Source organism: Amborella trichopoda, chromosome 2 (genome assembly GCF_054954075.1).
Source record: "Amborella trichopoda isolate Santa Cruz 75 chromosome 2, AtrichopodaSantaCruz75HAP2 v2.0, whole genome shotgun sequence".
In the NCBI taxonomy this organism is placed as follows: domain Eukaryota; kingdom Viridiplantae; phylum Streptophyta; class Magnoliopsida; order Amborellales; family Amborellaceae; genus Amborella; species Amborella trichopoda.
In genome coordinates this window covers 14,253,398-14,272,921 of record NC_142337.1, presented here as the reverse complement: position 1 = coordinate 14,272,921, position 19,524 = coordinate 14,253,398, and the positions used below count along the sequence as shown (strand labels likewise).

The 19,524-nt window shown below is 33.4% G+C and overlaps 1 protein-coding gene across 1 annotated transcript; it reads left to right on the top strand.

Annotated features, from left to right (window-relative positions):
* Window positions 1-5,914: 5,914 nt before the first annotated feature.
* LOC148783119 (uncharacterized) lies at window positions 5,915-10,242 on the top strand. Its single transcript, XM_088858135.1, has 2 exons — window positions 5,915-7,067; window positions 7,794-10,242. The coding sequence occupies exons 1-2, from the start codon at window positions 6,206-6,208 to the stop codon at window positions 8,207-8,209; spliced, it is 1,278 nt and encodes a 425-aa protein (XP_088714261.1). The 5' UTR covers window positions 5,915-6,205; the 3' UTR covers window positions 8,210-10,242.
* The last annotated feature ends 9,282 nt before the right edge of the window (window positions 10,243-19,524 follow it).

Here is a 19,524-nt window from a genome sequence, read left to right as displayed (position 1 = left end):
TTCCTATCCGTAGGAAATTTTAGTTGTGATGTTCATATTAAAAATAGACGTTTGTGATTGTGTGCGGGCTGATGAGTTGGCTGACTCACAAAATACTTTTTTGAAAATTAATTAAGAGAATAATAAATAAATAGACACTATTTGTCTTGTGGAGTGGAATTGAGATGGTACTATACTACTCGGAAGAGGAGGGAAGAAGGGACTTCTACTCTAATGTCTCCTTAGCCACCTTAACTTTAATATTTGCATTTTCCTCTAAAATCCCACTCTTCAACCCTTTCTAGGAATAGGCATTCTGATTATCAGTCGTATGTATTCTGATTATCAGTCGTTTTTTATTAATAAATTAAGATATCATATAGTTTGATTAAAGTAAGTCGTTTGATGAAAATAGATGGCTAGGATTTTAGGCACAACATGGACGTGATCTTTATTTTTTACATTTTTGCAAACTATCTTGAAATTAAAATTGGGAAAGTTTCGTAGGGTATCCTAATTCCCAGCTCATTTCAAAGTAGACCTCTATTCTGTATCTTATTTCAAATTAGGCCTCTCTTCTGTCTTTCGACCGCATAAAAAAAACCTATAGATTTCATATTACCCCTTCCATCTTTTATTTTCCTGTTTTATTCACTTTTGAATATAAAAATAAGCTTCAACAAAGTATTCTGTACTACTTTAACTCAAAAATTATTTTTACCATGCTTTTTCCCTTTCAATCTCATATATTCAACTCACCGCATTCCAAAACTTTTATTTTATTTTTTCTTCTATTTAGTCCCGCATCATTTCACACTCTCTCAATTCACCACTTTACAGCCGGTTCCTTTCTCTCTCTAAACCTCTCTCTCGCTAATAGACATGTACTATGTGATTTCTCTTTAGTAGCAATATACAATGTGATTTCTCTTCAAATTTAACAGCTGGTTCTTTTTTTTTTGTTTTTATTTTTTAAATATACGATGTGATTTCTATGTAATAGCCATTAAAATTTATAGCTGGTTTCTCTTCTAATGGCCATTACTGTATTGACGGGAACGAGAGAGAGATAACCATGGTGAATTGAGAGAGTAGGAGATCTTATGGAGTTGAAAAGGGTAAAAACATGATAAAAGAAAAAAAGTTTTTGAATTGAGGTGGTATAAAATAATTTGTTAGGACTAACTTTTATGTTCAAAAGTAAATAAAATAAAAAAATTAAAGATACATTGAAATCTTTAGGAGCTTTTTTTATCCATGAAAATAGATTACTTAGACAAATCTATTTCTATTGAAATACATCTCGAGAAAAGTATTTTTTATGAAATAGATTTCTGCTCTTTGGATGCTATATGGATGTATAACATTTCCATTTTTTTTTTTAATTTTGATTAAATATTTGTATTATATTATTCATTATAATATTTTGTTTTATATTAAATTTGAGATAGTTTCTCTCTCTAAAATTTTAAGATAGTTTCTCTCCTTAAAACTTTAAATTTGAAATAATTTTTCTCTCTAAGATTTTTAAGATAGTTTCTTTTACAAAAAATGTTTAAGTACTTTTTCTCTCTAAAAACTTAAAATTTGAAATAATTTTTCTCTCTAAAATTTTTTAAGTACTTTCTCTCTCTAAAATTTGATATAGTTTGTCTCTCTAACGGTTTAAGATACTTTTCTTTCTAAAACTTAAAATATGAGATAGTTTCTCTCTCTAAGAATTTTGAGATGGTTTCTATCTTTTAAAATTTTAAAATACTCTCTCTATAAAACATACAATTTGAGAAAGTTTGTTTCTTTAAAATTTTTGATATAGTTTCTCTCTCTAAAAAATTTGAGATATTTTCTCTCTCTAAAAATTTTCAAATACTTTATCTCTCTAGAACTTAAATTTAAGATAGTTTCTTTTGATATAGTTTCTTTTTCTAAAAAATTTGAGATATTTTCACTCCTTAAAAATTTTCAAGTACTTTTCCCTGTCTAGAACTTAAATTTAAGATAGTTTATTTTGATATAGTTTATTTTTTGAGATAGTTTCTCACTCTAAAATTTGATATAGTTTCTCTCTCTAAAATTTTAAGATACTTTTTCTATCTAAAACTTAAAATTTGAGATAATTTATTTTTTTAAAATTTTTTAGAAGTTTCTCTTTTTAAGTTTTTTTAGTACTTTATCTCTCTAATACTTGAAATTTAATACAGTTTCTCTCTCTTAAGAATTTTCAGGCGCCTTCTCTTTATAAAACTTAAAATTTGCAATAGCTTCTCTCTAAAAAATTTGATATAGTTTTTCTCTCTAAAAGTTTTCAAGTACTTCCTCTCTCTAAAATTTAAAATTTGAGATAGTTTTTCTATCTAAATTTTTTAAGATAGTTTCTCTCCAAAGAATTTTAGATACTTCTCTTTCTAAAATTTGATATAGTTTATCTATCTAAAATATTAAGATATGTTATCCGTAAAACTTAAAAATTTGAAATAGTTCACTCTATAAAAATTTTGGAACAATTTCTCTCTAAAATTTTTCAATAGTTTCTTTCTTTAAAACTAGAAATAGTTTCTCTCTCTAAAATTTTAAAGTACTTTCTCTCTCTAAAACGTAAAAGTTGAAATAATATCCCTCTCTAATTCTTGGGTACGCTTTTGTGAAATTATTTATATTTTATAAATTGAATGTCTCTATATCAGTGAAATCTAGCTGGAAATTAATTTTGGAGGGTAAATACAATGATATAGATTTCTTTATTTTTGGGTTGAAATGAAGAAAAAAATTATGGACGGAAATACATTTCAATCCCAAAATTTCGTTTCAAACGTAAAAAATGTGTCATTTCCACTGAAATACATTTCTGGAAATGTATTTCCAAGTAACCAAACAGCCCCTTAAAGATTTTCTTATGCTGCTTGAAAGTTAAATGATAAAAAGATCTATGTCAGAAATAGATAATTTGAATTCCGTACAAAATTCCCAAAAACTTTGATAAAAAGGTCTACTGAAATGAAATAGAGAATTAGGATTCCGTAGGAAATTCCCATAAAATTTTACGTCCCCCCTCTCCTAAGAGTAAATAAAACAAAAAAATATTTCTAATGATAAAAGGACTAAGATACCCATGTAAATTATAGCTGCTTTTTTATTAATAAAAATATATTTTTGTAATTTTATTTGGTGTGTTCCAGTAAGATTTGGGACATTCTAAATTTCATCTCTAAATGATTTGTTAAAAATATTAAAATAAAAAAAAATTATGAATCATGGGATCAAAATCAGATGAACAGAGGCCAACTAGTGATCAAAATCAAATAAACAGTGGCCAACTGATGACATTATGACTGACGCAATTTCCAACATTATGTAAGTCGAGTGACTAGTATTACAATCACTTATATTTTGTATGGAGGTGGAACAACATCAAAAGGCCTCCCAAACCTTAATAGAACCCATTTTAACTATTTCCTCTACAATTATTATCAATGATAATTGTTATTTATTTATTTATGAGTTATTCAACTCATATACTTTCTGAAAAGAAACATGTCAAGGGCCCTACCTGCTTTTTCAAATAGATTAAGAGTTAAATTTTTGAAAATATCAGTAGGTGGTGTCTCTAGGAACTTAAACCATGTGGTAACTAAGTATGAGAGTACTACCACCACAACCTAGCCCTTTTCCCACCGTTCTTTTCTTCTGTGATTGAAAACTTGGAATATGAAAGATATTTCCGTAATTTGTGCCTATTTAAGTGGTCTGAGTCAAATATCAAGATTATCATTATTCTGCTTGAACTAAGTGACCAGAGCATAATGGCATTTACATGTTAATTATCTATTTCAGAAGATACGAGTCATTTTTCTCATTATAAATCCCTGTTCCGCCTTACAAAGCTTCAACATTCAAGTGTGTTCACGTTATTTTGCTCAAGCTAATTACTCAAATACTCATGCTTGTTCAATATTCTCTAATCTTTGAAGAAACAATTTGATATTTTTAATATATTGGAGGGTAGGTTCGTATGTAAGGTGTTGACTTTAAATAATGGAAGGTACACCTCTAAATCTTGCTAAAATATACAGTTCCAGGATAATAAACTCTTGGGATGGTCTAAAAATCTATTTTCACCCCTAATTGTGAAATTGAAAGCTCCAAACCATAGTGTAGATCAAACTCATCAATAATCACTTAAAAAGTTTGGAAATAGACCTTCTAAAAAACGTGCTACAAGATGCATTATTATTAGAATTAGAGAATTTTTTTTTTATATCCATACATGTCGAGGATGAATAATTTTATAGTTTTCCTGCATTATAACAACTTGTTTTATTAGATTTTTGACATGCATCTTGTTTTTATTTATATAGTATAAGGTTGATACCTTATAAAATATTTTTTCGGATGAGGTACTATATTAAAAGGGTAAGGTTTGTATAAGGCTGAGGCCCTAAACAGTCAAAATAAGGTGCACCTTCAAATAGTGTCAAAAGATGTCATTTCAGTACCAAAAGTATTTATAATGACCTAAAAATTTATTTTTATCTCTAATTATAAAAATTAAAGCTTAAAAAATAGTATAGATCAAGCAAATCTATGAACACTTGAAAGTTGAAACAGATAATGCATTATAAGATGCACTATTCCAAGACTTGCGGTCTATTTTTTTTTACAATCTTATATCTCAAGGATTTGTGGTATCGAGAAAAAATTTTACTAGTGAAATTTTGAGGTGCGCCTTAATTTGATGGTTTAGGACCTCAACCTTATAGAAACTTTTTCCATTAAAATGACACTTCAAAAGCAAATGACATAGTTTTGACCACCTCAATGCAATCATTTAAGTGAAAATTTCCCTAACTTATTGCACCACTACCAAAAAGCCAAGGGGCATATGTTATAAAGGTAATTACATAAGTAGGTTTGGTTGTCACTTTCAAGTAAAATTGTTGAGCGAGTCTTCCAAACCTGTCGAGTCTTACGGCAGTAGTCCCTCTCCCGCTCTTGTGGATATAACAAATTTATTTTACTCTTTTTTTTTAAAGTAATCAACAGAGGCCAAAATAAATTTGCTAATTGAGATCTGAATTGACCAAACTCTCTCCCCCCCCCCCCCCCCCCCCCCCCTCCCCGCCCCCCGCCCCCCGCCCCTCTCCCCTCCCTCCCCTCTCCCCTTCCCCCTCCCCCTCCCCCTCCCCCTCCCCCTCAGGGGGACATGGTTCAGGTTTTATGCAAACAAACACCTCGATTTAAAGAAGAGGTCAGTAGAGCTCTACGAAACCGTTTTTGTATAATCAAGGGGAGTCTATTTTCATTAAATTTATGGAAGCCTACTGACCATGTTTCCTTTATTCAGTAAGAATATATTTGGATCAGTCTCTGCGGTATCCCACTGTATGCTTCGAACTTGGCCATCATAAAAAAGATAGTGGGTGACTTGTGAGTCTACTTGGATATGGATTCGGATTTTTTCTTGAACCTAGTATGTAAGATGGTGCGGGTTAAAATTTTGAAAGCGAAAGGTATTTCCCTCCCTGAAAAAATTTGTCTGGTTATTGGTGAGGATTTTTTCAACATTGTGATTAGTGATGTTTGCTCTAGGGTGGCACCTGTTGGTGGTAAGGCTGTTGTCGCTTTGCAGGACATTCATGACGGGCATAAGGTGCAAATGCCGGAGCTAAGGAAATCACCGGAGATTGGGAAATTGAAAGTTGGTGGGACCCTCAGATCTCGTTGGAGTTTTCCTCGAAAATTTGAATTTAAAAAAGCGGTAACCCCCAAAGTGTCAAAAAGCTGGATTCCCGTGGGTAGATTTTTGAATTATACGGAGGGCTTTTGATTTATACGCGTAACCCCCAAGATTTAATTAAGGGAGATAATGCTAGTATGCAGTTTTCTAAGAATATAGATGGTTTGAAAGAGGTTATGGAAATCCCAAGGACTGGATTTTGGACGACTTTTCTAGGATTGAATTTGGTGGCTTCTCGACTTTGGGGGTTGGTGATCGCGCCGGACCACCTCTTTCTTCAAATATTAATTACAGGAAAGTTTACCTCAAGGCGGTGGGTTACTGTCCCTAGATTTCCTCAAGAGGGGAAAGCCTTCCATGTCAGCTGAATCTGTGTGGGGAAGGTATTCTCATACAGGTGGCAGCTGCTTTTATCCTTCTGGATTCGTCTGTGTTTGGGAATCTAGTGATTAAAAAAGGGGAAGCTCTTTCCTGGTCGCTCCTTCCTCTTCGATGGTATCGCTAGTTTATCTCCTTACCCATCAAAACGTTGTTAGCCACGCTTGGTGTCTTATGCTAATTTTAAGTTTTTTCACTTCCAAAATGCATCCCTTACGGTTTCACCTGGCCGCAGCCAAGAAAAGTCACTCACGTTTCGACCCTCTTCTGATTGATCCCTTGGCTATCGTGGTTATGGAGCCGGAGGAACCCCAGTTACTTCTGGAGAATGTAGATACAGTGACAGAGGCATTGGAGATGGGTACGACTGAGATGCAAATGGTGGGCTCCCTTGATGCTAGGCCGGAGGAGCCTCAGTTACTTCTGGAGAATGTAGGTACAGTGACAGAGGCTTTGGAGATGGCTGTGCTTGAGATGCAAGTGGTTGTCTCCCCTAATACTGGACCATTGAGCGTTGATCATCCTTCTGCAATCGCGGCCTCTTTATCTATTCAAGGCCCCATGGATGATTCACTTCTAGTGGAGAAAATGATGATCAAAATGGGCATGAAAAATGTCCCTCTTGCTGTGGTGATGGACAAAATCAGAAAGCGCCACAAAACCAAAGTTGTAGTGGAGGTTAAGGAGAAGCAGGTGATGGTTGTAGGGGATTCAGAGATGGTCGGGGCTCGTACTCCGACAGGCAAAGCGCCTGTGTCTACGAAAAAGAAGAAGGTATTTCAGAGAGGAGTGTGTACCTCAACAAGATTGAAGGCACGTAGTGTTCCCAAAGGAGGCTATATGGATGCTGCACTTGCTTTCCGCGACCCTGTGATGATGGACATTGATTCGGCTTCTTCGTCCTTGGCTGATGAAGAGCGTTATGAGTCTATGATGCTTGAAGATGCTTTCTTTCGGAGTGGTCCTTTTGGACCAGGTTCTTCTTTTCCCTCTCCTCCTTTTTTATGAATATCATGTCTTGGAATGTTACAGGATTAAATGATCCCAGGAAAAAAGATGGACGTTTTGTTTTTAGTTTCGAAGTACAAACCAGTTATTTTGGGTTTACAGGAGAAAACTTCCTAGCCCTACTCTTTCGAGTGTTAGGGAAGTTTGAGGCTTAGGGGTGGTCTGTTTTTGTAAAATTGATGTTGTTGGAAATTCTAGTGGGGTATGGATCCTTTGGGATCCTTTGGTTGTTAATAATTTTGAGTATGTGGTCAAAGATAACTGATTACTTTTGGGTTTCAGGGGTCCTATTTTGGGTTTTTATTGGGGTTTCATGAATGTATATGGGCCTACTGTTTCTTCTTTGAAAGCTGGTTTTATTAGTGACATGCATGATGTCATCCATTCTGTGTCTTATTCGTGGTAATTGGGGGAGTTTTTAATCTTATTAGGTGGCCTGATGATTGTTTAACTGGCTATCCAATAAATTCATTTATGATAAGGTTTAACATGTTTATAGAAGATAATGTTTTTTTGGACCTTCCTATTATTGGGTCTAAGTTTATTTGGTCCAATAATAGTGTAGGTAACCTTGCTATATCCAAGCTGGACAGTTTCTTAATTCTTGCAGAATAGATGGAATCCTTCCCACTTACTTATGTGAAGTCTTTGGTATGGCTATCCTCTAACTACCTTCCTATTTTACTTAATACAGGGTACCACAGAGGAGGGATAAAGCCTTTCAGATTAAAGGAGAGCTGGTTTGAGAATAAAAATGTGGTTGATCTCATTAAAAAGACGTGGTTGAATACAGAGGTTGTCGGTTCCATGGATTTCCAAATTCATAAAAAGTTGCTGAATGTCAAACATAAGTTGTTAGAATGGAAGAAAGAAAATAAGATTGACGTAAAGGCAAGGATTGACAGAATTCTACTTAAGATTGAATTCTTAGAGGTTATAATCCAGCAGAATGATGTCCTTACTGAGGAATTGATAGTTGAGCGCAGTGTGCAATTTAAGGAGCTCGAGGAATTACGTAGATCTGAAGAAGTCTATTGGAAACAAAGGTCTAGAAATAAATGGTTCAAGGAAGGAGATCTTAACACAAAGTGTTTTTCATGCTATTGCTAGTTCAAGGAGACGACAAAATGATATATCGAGTCTGACCATCCTAGAGATAGATTCAGAGGATAATGCTTTCATAGAAGGGGGAGTTATTAATCACTTCAAGAATGCTTTTATTAAGGAGGTCATTTTGGATCCAAATTTTGCAAATGTTCCTTTTAAGGTGTTGGAGGGGGAAAGAGCGAGTTTTCTGGAAAAGGATATCACCATTGAAGAAATAAAAAATATTGTCTTTGCAATACCGGGTGATAAGGCGCCAAGTCCAGATGGTTTCTCATTGGCTTTTTTCCATAAATTTTGGCATATTCTTAAGGATGACTTATTGCTTTGGTAACAGAGTTTCTGATCAGGGATTACATTTTTAAGGGCATTAACTCAACGTTTTTAGCTCTGATTCCTAAAAAGTCCATGATTAGTGAACTCTATGATATCAGACCTATCAGTTTGTTGACGAGTATTTATAAAATCATTGCCAAAGTGTTAGCCGGTCGTCTTAAAGGTGTCCTACCATTTCTCATCTCAACATCACAGTTGGCCTTTATCCAGGATTGATAAATTACTGATAGTGTCTTGGTGGCACAAGAATGTATACACTCTCGTGTATTGAGTAAAAAGAGAGGGGTTTTGCTGAAATTAGACATGGAGAAGGCGTATGATAGAGTGAAGTGGGGGGTGCTGTTAGAAATTATGAAATTGATGGGTTTTGGAGTTAGATGGAGAAATTAGATTTATGGTTATCTTTCTTCTGCCTATTTCTCTGTGCTTTTTAAAGGGAGTGCTATTGGCTTTTTCAATACCTCTAGGGAATTTCGTCAAGGTGATCCATTATCTCCCTTTTTAGTTACCATTTACACTGATTGTTTTAGCCTAATGGTAAGCAGGGTTGAGAGAGGTGGAGCTTTTTCGGGTTTCAAAATTACAAATTCTGATATAACTGTCTCTCATTTACAATATGCTGATGATACTCTTATTTTTTGAGATGCCGAAGCAGTACAGTTGGGGAATATTGAAAGGTTTTTGGATATTTGTGCGTGACTTTGGGGATTAAACTTAATTTCCATAAATCCTCTTTGGTGGGAATTTACTGTACAGGATCGGTGGTGGAAAATTCAACAAGTGTTATTGGATATAATGCTGATGCTTTTCCCATTTTCTATTTGGGAATACCCATCCCTGATTCAAAATTCTCTATTATGGTGTAGCATAATGTTATTGAAAGGGTGTAAGTTAAGCTTGATTTATGGAAACATAACTACTTTTCTTTGTGGGGTAGGGTTACTTTGTTAAGATCGTGGTTGGCTAATCTTCAAGTCTATCAGATGTCTGTGATCCAAATTCCAGCCTCGGTGGGAAGGAGAATGAGAAAATGATGAGAGATTTTCTATTGGGTTCGTGTGAGGATCGCAGGAAATTCCATCTTTTGAAGTGTGATAGAGTTTGTACCCCCAAGTGTGAAGGTGGTTTGGGTATTAGGAATGTAAGAAATTTAATCAGGCATTGTTGTGCAAATGGTGGTGGTGTAGTGTTCACTTTTAGGACCATCTTTGGTACCAAGTTCTAGCTTCTAAGTATGGGATGGATTGTTATAATTTGTGGCTTGGTGGTAGTAAAGGAAATGAGACTTCTTATATGTGGAGAGCTATCTTCAATTGTAGACCTATGATTTCAAGGTATTTTAGATGGAATGCTGGAAGTGGTAGGCAGGTCCTGTTTTGGCACCACAAATGGATCGGGGATTTTCCCCTTAAAGTTGCAATTCCAGATCTTTTTCGGGTGGTCGCTAACCCTAAGTTGCTAATTCATGAGGCTATGGAAAGGAGATGTCTTTTGATATCCTGGAATATTTCTCTCATATATAGGCGTTTAACTAACTTGATGTTGTCCCAATCATGTACACTGATGGAACTCTTAGATAAAGTATATATCTCACAAGATACAGAAGATTTGCTAGTATGAGAGATTGAGAGTGATGGTTTGTTCTCTATTAAATAGTGATATAATTTGTTCTTCCATGACCACTGGAGATGGTCTTGCTATAAGCTTGTTCGAATATGGAAATGGCCTATTCCCCATAAAATTCAAGTTTTCATCTGGTTGGCAGCGCATGAAAAAATTATAACTATAGATAATCTTATAAAAAGGGGAAAAATTTTGCCAAACATTTGTTTGTTATGCAAACCAGATGGAGAATCAGTTGCGCATCTGTTAATCCATTGTCCTTTTACCTCTAAAATTTGGCATTGGTTGTTTAGCATGGTTGGTGTATCTTTGTTGTTGCCTCAGGGTGTGGCTGAGGTTCTTTCTCAGTTTACACTTCCTTTTTGCCTAAGGTGGGTAGTGTGATTTGGAAGATCGCAAAAGGAATGATTTTGTGGGAAGTATGGAAAGAGAGAAATAGGAGAACTTTTGAGGGTTTGGCTTTGCCTTTTGAGAAGGTCACTCATTTAATCAAATTATTTATATGGTCAAGTTTGTCTGTGATTAAGGAGGGTTAGGAGATCACAAAAGTAGATATTATGGTCAATCTTTCTAGCTTATTTTCTCTTGGGGTGAGGAAATGTTGGCCTAAAGGGTTACGGTATGCTCTACCTATGGATTGTCTGAAGATCAATTTTGATGGGAGCTCTATGGGGAATCCTGGTCCAACTGGCATAGGGGTGTTATTCGTGACTGTTATGGAAAATTGTCTTGTCCTATGCAAAACGTATTGGTGTGGCAACAACGAATTTTACGGAAATGAGCGCATTGCTTAAAGGGCTAAAAATTTTCGTGAAGCGGAACTTGGGTACTACTTGCATGGTTGAAGGAGACTCACTGAATGTTATTAGTTGGTTCAGAAAGGAGCAAAAGGTACATTTATGGTTACAGATTATGGACTCTTCCGCATCCTTATCTGTTTCTTTCTCCCATGTATATCGCGAGGCTAATGGTGTTGCTGATGCATTAGCCAAGGGCAGTGTTTCTCTTGCTTCGTTTTCTATTTCTGATGATGTAATTTCCATCTAGTCTTTCAATAAAATGCTTGAACTTTGGTAAAAAAAAAAAAAGAGGCCAAAATAACTGACAAAATGAGAGTAACAAATTTATTTTACTCCTTGGTCCAATTTTGATGGTTACAACTTTCTACTGCTTCTTGCTTCTAATTAACTTAACAAAAGATGGAGAATCAACTATTGATAAAATAGTTGTTGGGATTGAGTTAGATCAGTCGAGCAGTGCCTTGACTGGTTTGATCTAAAATAAAAATTAGATTTGATAAAAAATAATAAAAACCAATTATAGCCGGTCTGATTTACTGATTTTCATCAATTACACTGATTCCAAACAAAGTTTGATATTATTTTTGCAGTTCATTTTATATTTTAAAATTATCACTCTTATTTTTCTATACATTTTTAAATTCCGTTCTAATTGGTTTAAACTATGATTGTACCGATTTTTTACTAAACGACACCCTTCACCAGTTTGGTGACCGGTCTTGTTTTGATAACAATGGTTATAAAGAATCTTTGATATTTTGATTAAGAAAAAAACGAAAATTTGATCAATAATATCAAAATGTATAGCAACAAGATTATTGAATGGAATGGAGTAAGGGTCTCTAAAGGTGCTTTCTCTATGGAACAGGTATACTTGGAGCCCCTATGATTGAGTTCAACCGCATGATAAAATACAGTAAAATTTATCTTGCATTATTGAGTTTTGTTACCTCCTTCTAGAAGACCGTTAGTTTAGCCTTCAGAAATTCACATGAATATTTCTTTTTTTGAGAGGCAAAGTCACATGAATATTTCTCCAAAATAAGAAAACTTCCCATTAGATACCTCTCTAGATTGGGACCAGTGGGAGATGATCAAAAGTGGGGTGATCATAACGATAGCTTAGTTTTTAAATTTGGGACAAGAAATACTTTTTTAATTAATCCGGACAAAATCCAAAATAATTTTTTTTTAATCCAAAATAACTTATAATTGAGTACTGAAGAACTTCTTTTAAATGCTTTCAAACACTTGGGTTCGCATTGGCCACGCGGCCGATATAAAAAAAAAGTAGGTCTTGGGTCGCAAACTATTATTAACTTTTTTTACAAGGTTAAGAATTTTTATTAAATGAGTGGTTAGAAAGTATCAGATTATAAAGACAAAATTAAAGCATTTGAAATGATTTGGAAAGATAAAGAAATGCTGGATTTTGCAAGGCTATCAGCTACACCATTAGCCTCTCGGCTTATACGAGAGAGAGATCTAACATTGGGGTGTGAATAAAGATCAAAGATTTTCAACCGAAAAACATGGAGGGACACTGGAATTCTTAGCTCCGGCTTATACCATCTAATGACGTTGAAGTAGACCCCTCAATAAGAACGGCTGCTAAAATACGATAAGTTCCAAGCTTCGCAAGAGCAAGGCCCCACATAAGGGAAAATAACCGATTCTTTATGGTCTCTAAGCAGATCTCTTATTCCAGCAGGTTTTGGGTAACAAACTATGTCCCGAGTGTCAAGTTAGGGCCAGTGCCGGCCCGGTTCAGTCGGACCCGACATTCTGTTTTTTTGTTTTTATTTATTTATTTATTTTTTCCCGACTTTAAAAAAACAAAGGTTAAGCCCGGCCCCGGCCCATCGCCACCCTTGCAAACTCTAGCAAATAGATACAAAGTCAGTATGGTCCGGTTAGAGAGAGAGAAGAGAAGGTTTAAAAGCGGGAACCAAGGATCATTCTGAAGAATAGGGCATGCCCTGGAAAAAATCACTTGCCATAAAATCATGGAGATAATTTGATAAAGAAATATCAAAACTTGATCTGCTCCACGTGGGTCCATAGTACTGATTTGGTAAAGTGGGCAGGTGGGGTGTGGGTGCAGGGTCAAAGGCGCGTGGCGTGGGTCCATGGTGCATGCACCTAACCGGTGAGAAATAAGGGACACGTCTGGACCATGTGCATGCCACTTAATAATGGGAACTTGTTGAGGCTCACATGCTCCCCATTTTTTGAGAATGGGTTTTATGCATTTTTTCTTCCAAGTGTTAAACAATGGGAAATATCGACTGCCCATTCCTCCAAGTGTGTTTGTAAGTGAAAATTTGAGTGCCACTGATCGAAATTTCTGATTTATCACATTAACTTTTAGTTTCGTAAATGGAAATGCAATAATAAATTTTTTTTTTTTTATTGGTAAAAAAAATATTTATTAAGAAATTTGGCTTTCCATTTTTATTTTTTTAAAAATTTAGTATGAGATTTTTATTTTTAATATTATTTATTGTATAGATTATCATGTGCTTTGAATTTAACTTTAATAATTTTTTTAATATTTTTTTAGGTATTTTTGTATCCTTCTAAATTTTGATTATTTCTATGCTTTTGCTAAGCTTTGTAATACGGTTGTTTTTTTGCTAATAGCTTTTTGAAACCTTATCATTCCACTCTTAAATTTTCTAATCTGAATATTTTTTACTAAAAATTTTTTTGCCACTTTTTTTTTTTTTTAATATAATCAATTATCTCATTCTAAAACGTTAACTTCATCTTTAAAATTCTATTTTTCTTGTTTTATCAACTGAATTTCTAAATAAATCTATTTTCTCCCTTTTTAAATTCCGCCACCTAGCTATTGGACACCTATTATTTTTGTTCATTCCTTTCTATATCTTTATGCAAACATCTATAACCATGAGGCTATGTTTGCGCGGTTAAACTATCTCCTTGGATAATCTTACAGACTTTACATGACGGTCAATATGCGTTCATATTTAGAAAGAAACCTATATAGCTTTTTATATGATTTACTTTTGTAAGTTATTAAATGTTGGTCTTGCTTTTTAAAATATCTGTTTACTATTGCTTGGTTATAAGCCATAGAAAACTCAAGAATAACATCATCTATCTCAAAACATCACATATTAACTCACAATCATTAGGAACTGTTAGATGTGGAATCGAGTGGCTAGGGTGTTTCAATGATTGGGCACAAAGTCCAAAATAAAAATTTATCAAACTATGTGACATACTTTAAACTGGTGGATTTCACATCCAATGGATGAAGGTGATTTTGACCTTGTCATACGAAAAGTGAATGGTCTTATAGTAGAATCCCTATACATATATACATTAATTCAAAACCTAGATCGCTGGGGTTGATCGTCCATCCCACATATCTATGTCAGGTCCATGGAAAGGTGATATGGGTCGTTTCGAATCGGCAATCTAGAAAATATAAAAAGTAAAAGAAAAAATTAAAATAAGGATTTATGGGGTGGAGATTTAGAGGGGATTTGAGAAAATATTAGATAAACTTAAAAAAATAAAAAATGAAAGTATGAAAGGTGAGGTTTTAAGGGAATTGGGCTGACCAATACATTCTCATAATTGGTTTGGTCCCGGCCGATTCCCGGTATGGACCAGTGATTTCCAATCCTAATTGTTGGGTTCTAAAACATTATGTGTGAGTGTAAGTGTGTGTGTGTGTCTATATATATATATATATATATATATATAAGCCATTACGCAACGGCTATAGGAAAATGAACAGTGTTTTCGCCATAAGCTCGGTGTCATCTAATTTTTTTAGACGGCGTGGATTAAAAGACTGCAACATACATAGTAATGGACCTACTATGTCCGTTGCGGTACCGCAATTGATATAGTAGGTTTGTTGTGGTAAAAAAACATACGGAAACCACCACGGTCCACGCGTCGTTCGTTGCGGATCCATTCAATAAACCGCTACACACATAACATGTATGTGGTAGGCCGAAACACTGTTCAAAATCGCCTATAGGCGTTTTTAAGAGTTTTCATATATATATATATATATATATATATATATATATATATATATATATATATATATATATATATATATATATATATGTGGAAACATCTACAAAACTGTTATTGGAGAAGTTCTATAGTACTTCACCTATACCTCATTGCCGTCCAAAGTTCATCATACGGTTACAACTTTCGGTAGTATTTAAATTTTTATAATTTTTTACTAATCATATTTATATAAAATTTGGGGCGTGTGTAGATATGACCAATTTGCACCAAAAGAAAATATTAAAAAAATATTAGTCATAAAATAAAATGATGAAATTAACCCTGAAACTTTATAGGGGTATTTTACATAATGTTTATTATTCAAATTATTTGTTTTATATTTTATTCATGTGCATCTCACTAAGGCGCACACACCTACAAAATTTCATAACATTGCGATTTGTAAGAAAAATATTAAAATTCAAATATTATCAGACATATGTGATTGTGTGATAAACTTTAAAAGGTGAGAAAGCCGTAAGTGAAGTACTATAGAACTTCACCTATATGCATTTTGTAGTGTTTTCATTTATATATATATATAAGGTTGCAACTTTAAAATGTAGAACTACAGATGCACCTCCAAAATCCATCAAAAGAGTTGCTTTAATGTCGAAAAAAACTTCTAATTGATCATTTCGACATCGATATGTATGAATATAAAAGAAAAAAGAAAAAGAAAAAGATTTTGAGTCTTAGAAATAGTGCACCTTGCAATACATTATCTAGACCGTCCATTTTCAATATTTTCATATGTTTATTTATATATCTACTTGATTTTAACCATTTTTGGAGTTTAAAAACTTATAATTAGATACAATAATAGATTTTAAAATAATCCTAAGATTTTTTTAAACCAAAATTACATATTATGATATAATTTGGAGGTGCTCCTTAATTGGATTATTTACGATTGCAACCTTATGCAAACCACACCCATACATATGAGGTTATGTTAGGGTTCTCACAATATGGAGTAAATTTATCATTGTACTCAACAATTTTGGACACTTATATCTCATTGTTTTTTATATGGAGAATTTTTTTCATAAGGGTATTTTTTATCACTAGGAGGGGTGTGATATCATCCATATAGAGTGTAACATGACTCACATGGAGCACACTAGTTACATTTAATACTTTATATGAGTGATGTCATATGCCATGTAGATGATGTCACACCCCTCCTAATTTTGCATGTCCGTGGTGGGGCGAACACTGTAGCAATTCGCCTACAGGCATGTTTACGACTTTTCATATATATACACACACATAAGGCACCGGCACCTGGGTACATAGAGAAATGAGTAGGGTTAAAATGTTAACTAAGGCAATCCGTGGAAGTGACGTGACACAATGCCAGGTTGCAGTAATAAGTGGTCAGGGTTCCATGTCATTTTGGACCAGGACAGATAAAGAAACTAGTCCAAGAAAATAGGATTTGTCTAGCTATATAAAATATAGGAATACAAAGACGTAAATGTACAGAGTTAGTAGATATAATGCGATGAAAGAGAGTTAACATAGCTTGCTTACAAAAAACTAAGTAGAAATGGGCAAGAGCAAAGAAAATTGATGGATATAAACATTGGTATATAGGAATTAATAATAATAGAAATGACGTAGACATAAGTAGATAATGATATAACGGATAAAGTAGTAGATGTTAAGAGGGTAAGTAATAGGCTCTTATTCATAAATGTTGTGTTAGAGGATGAGATAATTGTTGTAATTAGTGCTTATGCACCACAGGTAGGATTAGAGGATAGAATTAAAAGACAAATATAAGATAACACAGATGGAATAGTCTAAGGTATACCAAATGGGGAAAATTTTTTTATTGAGGGGACGTAAATGGTCATGTAGAAAAAGATAGTAGAAGATATGAGAGAGTGGTACATGCAGGATATGAATTTTATGAAGGCGCACCTTCAAATATTGTCGAAGGATGTCATTCAGTATCAAAAAAACTTTGTGATGCCTGAAGATTTATATTCCTATCTAATTATAAGGTTTAAAGCTTCCAAAAGAGTGTAAATCGAGCAGACTTATGAAAACTTGATGATACCAAATTTCTACGGTTTAGAAAATGCATTAAAAGAAGCACTGTTTCTAAGACTTGATGTCACGCCCCAAGAATTTACAATACTGATATTCCTGAGATGTGACAGTCAAAACATATATACATCTCTTGATAGGACAAATTTACAGCGGCGAATTCTTGCAAAGTAATAAAAGAAAGTTTAAGCACAACTTCAGAGTTGATCCTGACTAGCACTCAAAATGAAACCGCAATTATCCTGAAAAAATGTTTTACTATAATTTGATGAGTTTGGCTACTCAGTAAGTAATAATCATAATCCTAAAAATAATCATGGTTGAAAGATATCAATATTTTCAAAAAGGAAATCTATTAACAGTAATGCATCAACAGTTTCACTTTAAAAAAAGCATAATTAAGTATAATTCGAATAATTGAAATGTGTATAACATTTTAACGTCAGTGCATAATTCAAAGGATTTCACAAAATACGCTACTGGCGTCCCAAGTGGGTCACTTATATACCCCATTAGCATCTTGATGGGTCCACTTAATCCCTATCGGCGTCCCAGATAGGTCCACTTAATCCCTGCAGGTCTACTTATACCTCATCGACGTACCAGATGAGTCCACTTAATCCCTACCGGCGTACCGGGTAGGTCCACTTATACTTCACCGTCGAACCGGATGAGTCCACTTGCATACTTAAAGTATTTCTAAATCTCTTTAAACATTCGAAAGCAGTAATATCATGTACTCAACATATCACTAAAATTATTAATATGAATTTCACTGAAACCATTAATAATAGTCACTTTCAATAACATTTAAAAAACAACGAGTCAAATATTTTGGGCTCAAATTTAGAAAGGTAGCAGTTCGAAAAGACATTCTAGCATAATTGCCAATCTAATATGTATAGAAAAACTCTTATAGAAATTCAAGAATACATAATTATCACAATTTATGGGATGTCAATTCGTAAATAAAAAATTCCCAAACAATACTATAATCAAATACAAAAATATCAGTTTTCAAATAATAAAGCAGTCATTTGCACATGAATTTTACAATGTCTAAATATTCAAAAATAGTAGAAAAAAATCTCACAATTTTACTAAAGCAGAAATATCACATTTATTTTTAATAATTTTACAGTATCTAAAATTTTCTAACAATAGACAAGAAAAATAAATAAATTTATTTTTAAGAATTTACAGCATTTAAAATTTCTAACATAGATAAAATATCGCACTTTTATTAAAAGATTATTTTTCAAAATAATGAGGTCGCTTGCGCATAAAATTTATCGCGCCTAAAATTCATGATAATAAGCAGAAGTAATTATTTCATTTCATTTTTAAAAAGAACGGATTATTTTTCAAGAAAATGAAGTCACTTACCTAAAATATTTGAGAAGGAGCTTTCGATAAAAATTCGGCTAGAGGGAGGAGCTCACTGTGTTTCGACTAGAGAGAGAAAGATCTCAAAATGTTTCTAAGGTAGGAGTCATCGCCTCTCCTATTTAAATTCTTAAGATACCGTATTATATTATTTTATTAAGTTACACCTCATGTATGAGGCGTAACAATTATTTTACACATCAAATGTTTAAAGCCCACGTCCAAAGACGTGGTAAAAGAAAGGAAAAGTTAACAAAAATGGTGATGGTCCCTAAGGACTATAATACTTATATGAATCATCACTAATTAATTATTATTATTATTTTTTTTTTTTTTTTTTTTTTAAAAAAATTTTAGGATTATTACACTTGAAATCCATTTTTTTAACTCATGTTCATACATATTGAGGTAGAGAAGATTGATTTGAGGATTTTTAGCCATTGAAAAAACTGCTTCTAGTGAATTTTTGAGGTGTGCGTTAATTTGATTGTTTAGGGCCTAACCCTTATATAAACGTTTTCCTCTAATAAGTGAGTAATTCGTTTGCATAGTAGTTCCTCTAATATGTGAGTAATTCGTTTGCATAGTAGTGCAAGTGTATAATGTGCTCTTGCAGGAGTAAGCTATATATGTAGTGCAAGTGTATAATGTGCTCTTGCAGGAGTAAGCTATATATATATATATATATATATATATATATATATATATATATATATATATATATATATATATATATATATATATATATATATATATATATATATATATATATATATATATATATATACACGTTTATGTAGAGACAAGTGGTCTACATGATTCCTCCCCATGTACAGACGATTTTATAATTTGTTGCCTTTTGTTTTTCCTTTTCTCTTCCCTAGTTCATATAAGTATATTAGTGTTATTAAAAAAAAATCAAACCGAACTAGGTCGTTTGACTGGTTGCAGACCCAAAATAGTGTTATTCAGTAATAAACTACATCTTGAGAAAAATCAATTTTTAACGTAACTTATGAAAATTGATGGATACATTTTGTGCTTTAGAACATTTTA

Bases quoted from the DNA above. Each gene is read 5' to 3' on its own strand.
- LOC148783119 (XM_088858135.1), top strand. From the start codon at position 6,206: ATGGTATCGCTAGTTTATCTCCTTACCCATCAAAACGTTGTTAGCCAC. The intron at 7,068-7,793 runs GTTCTTCTTTTC...TACTTAATACAG, and splicing joins GAGTGGTCCTTTTGGACCAG to GGTACCACAGAGGAGGGATA.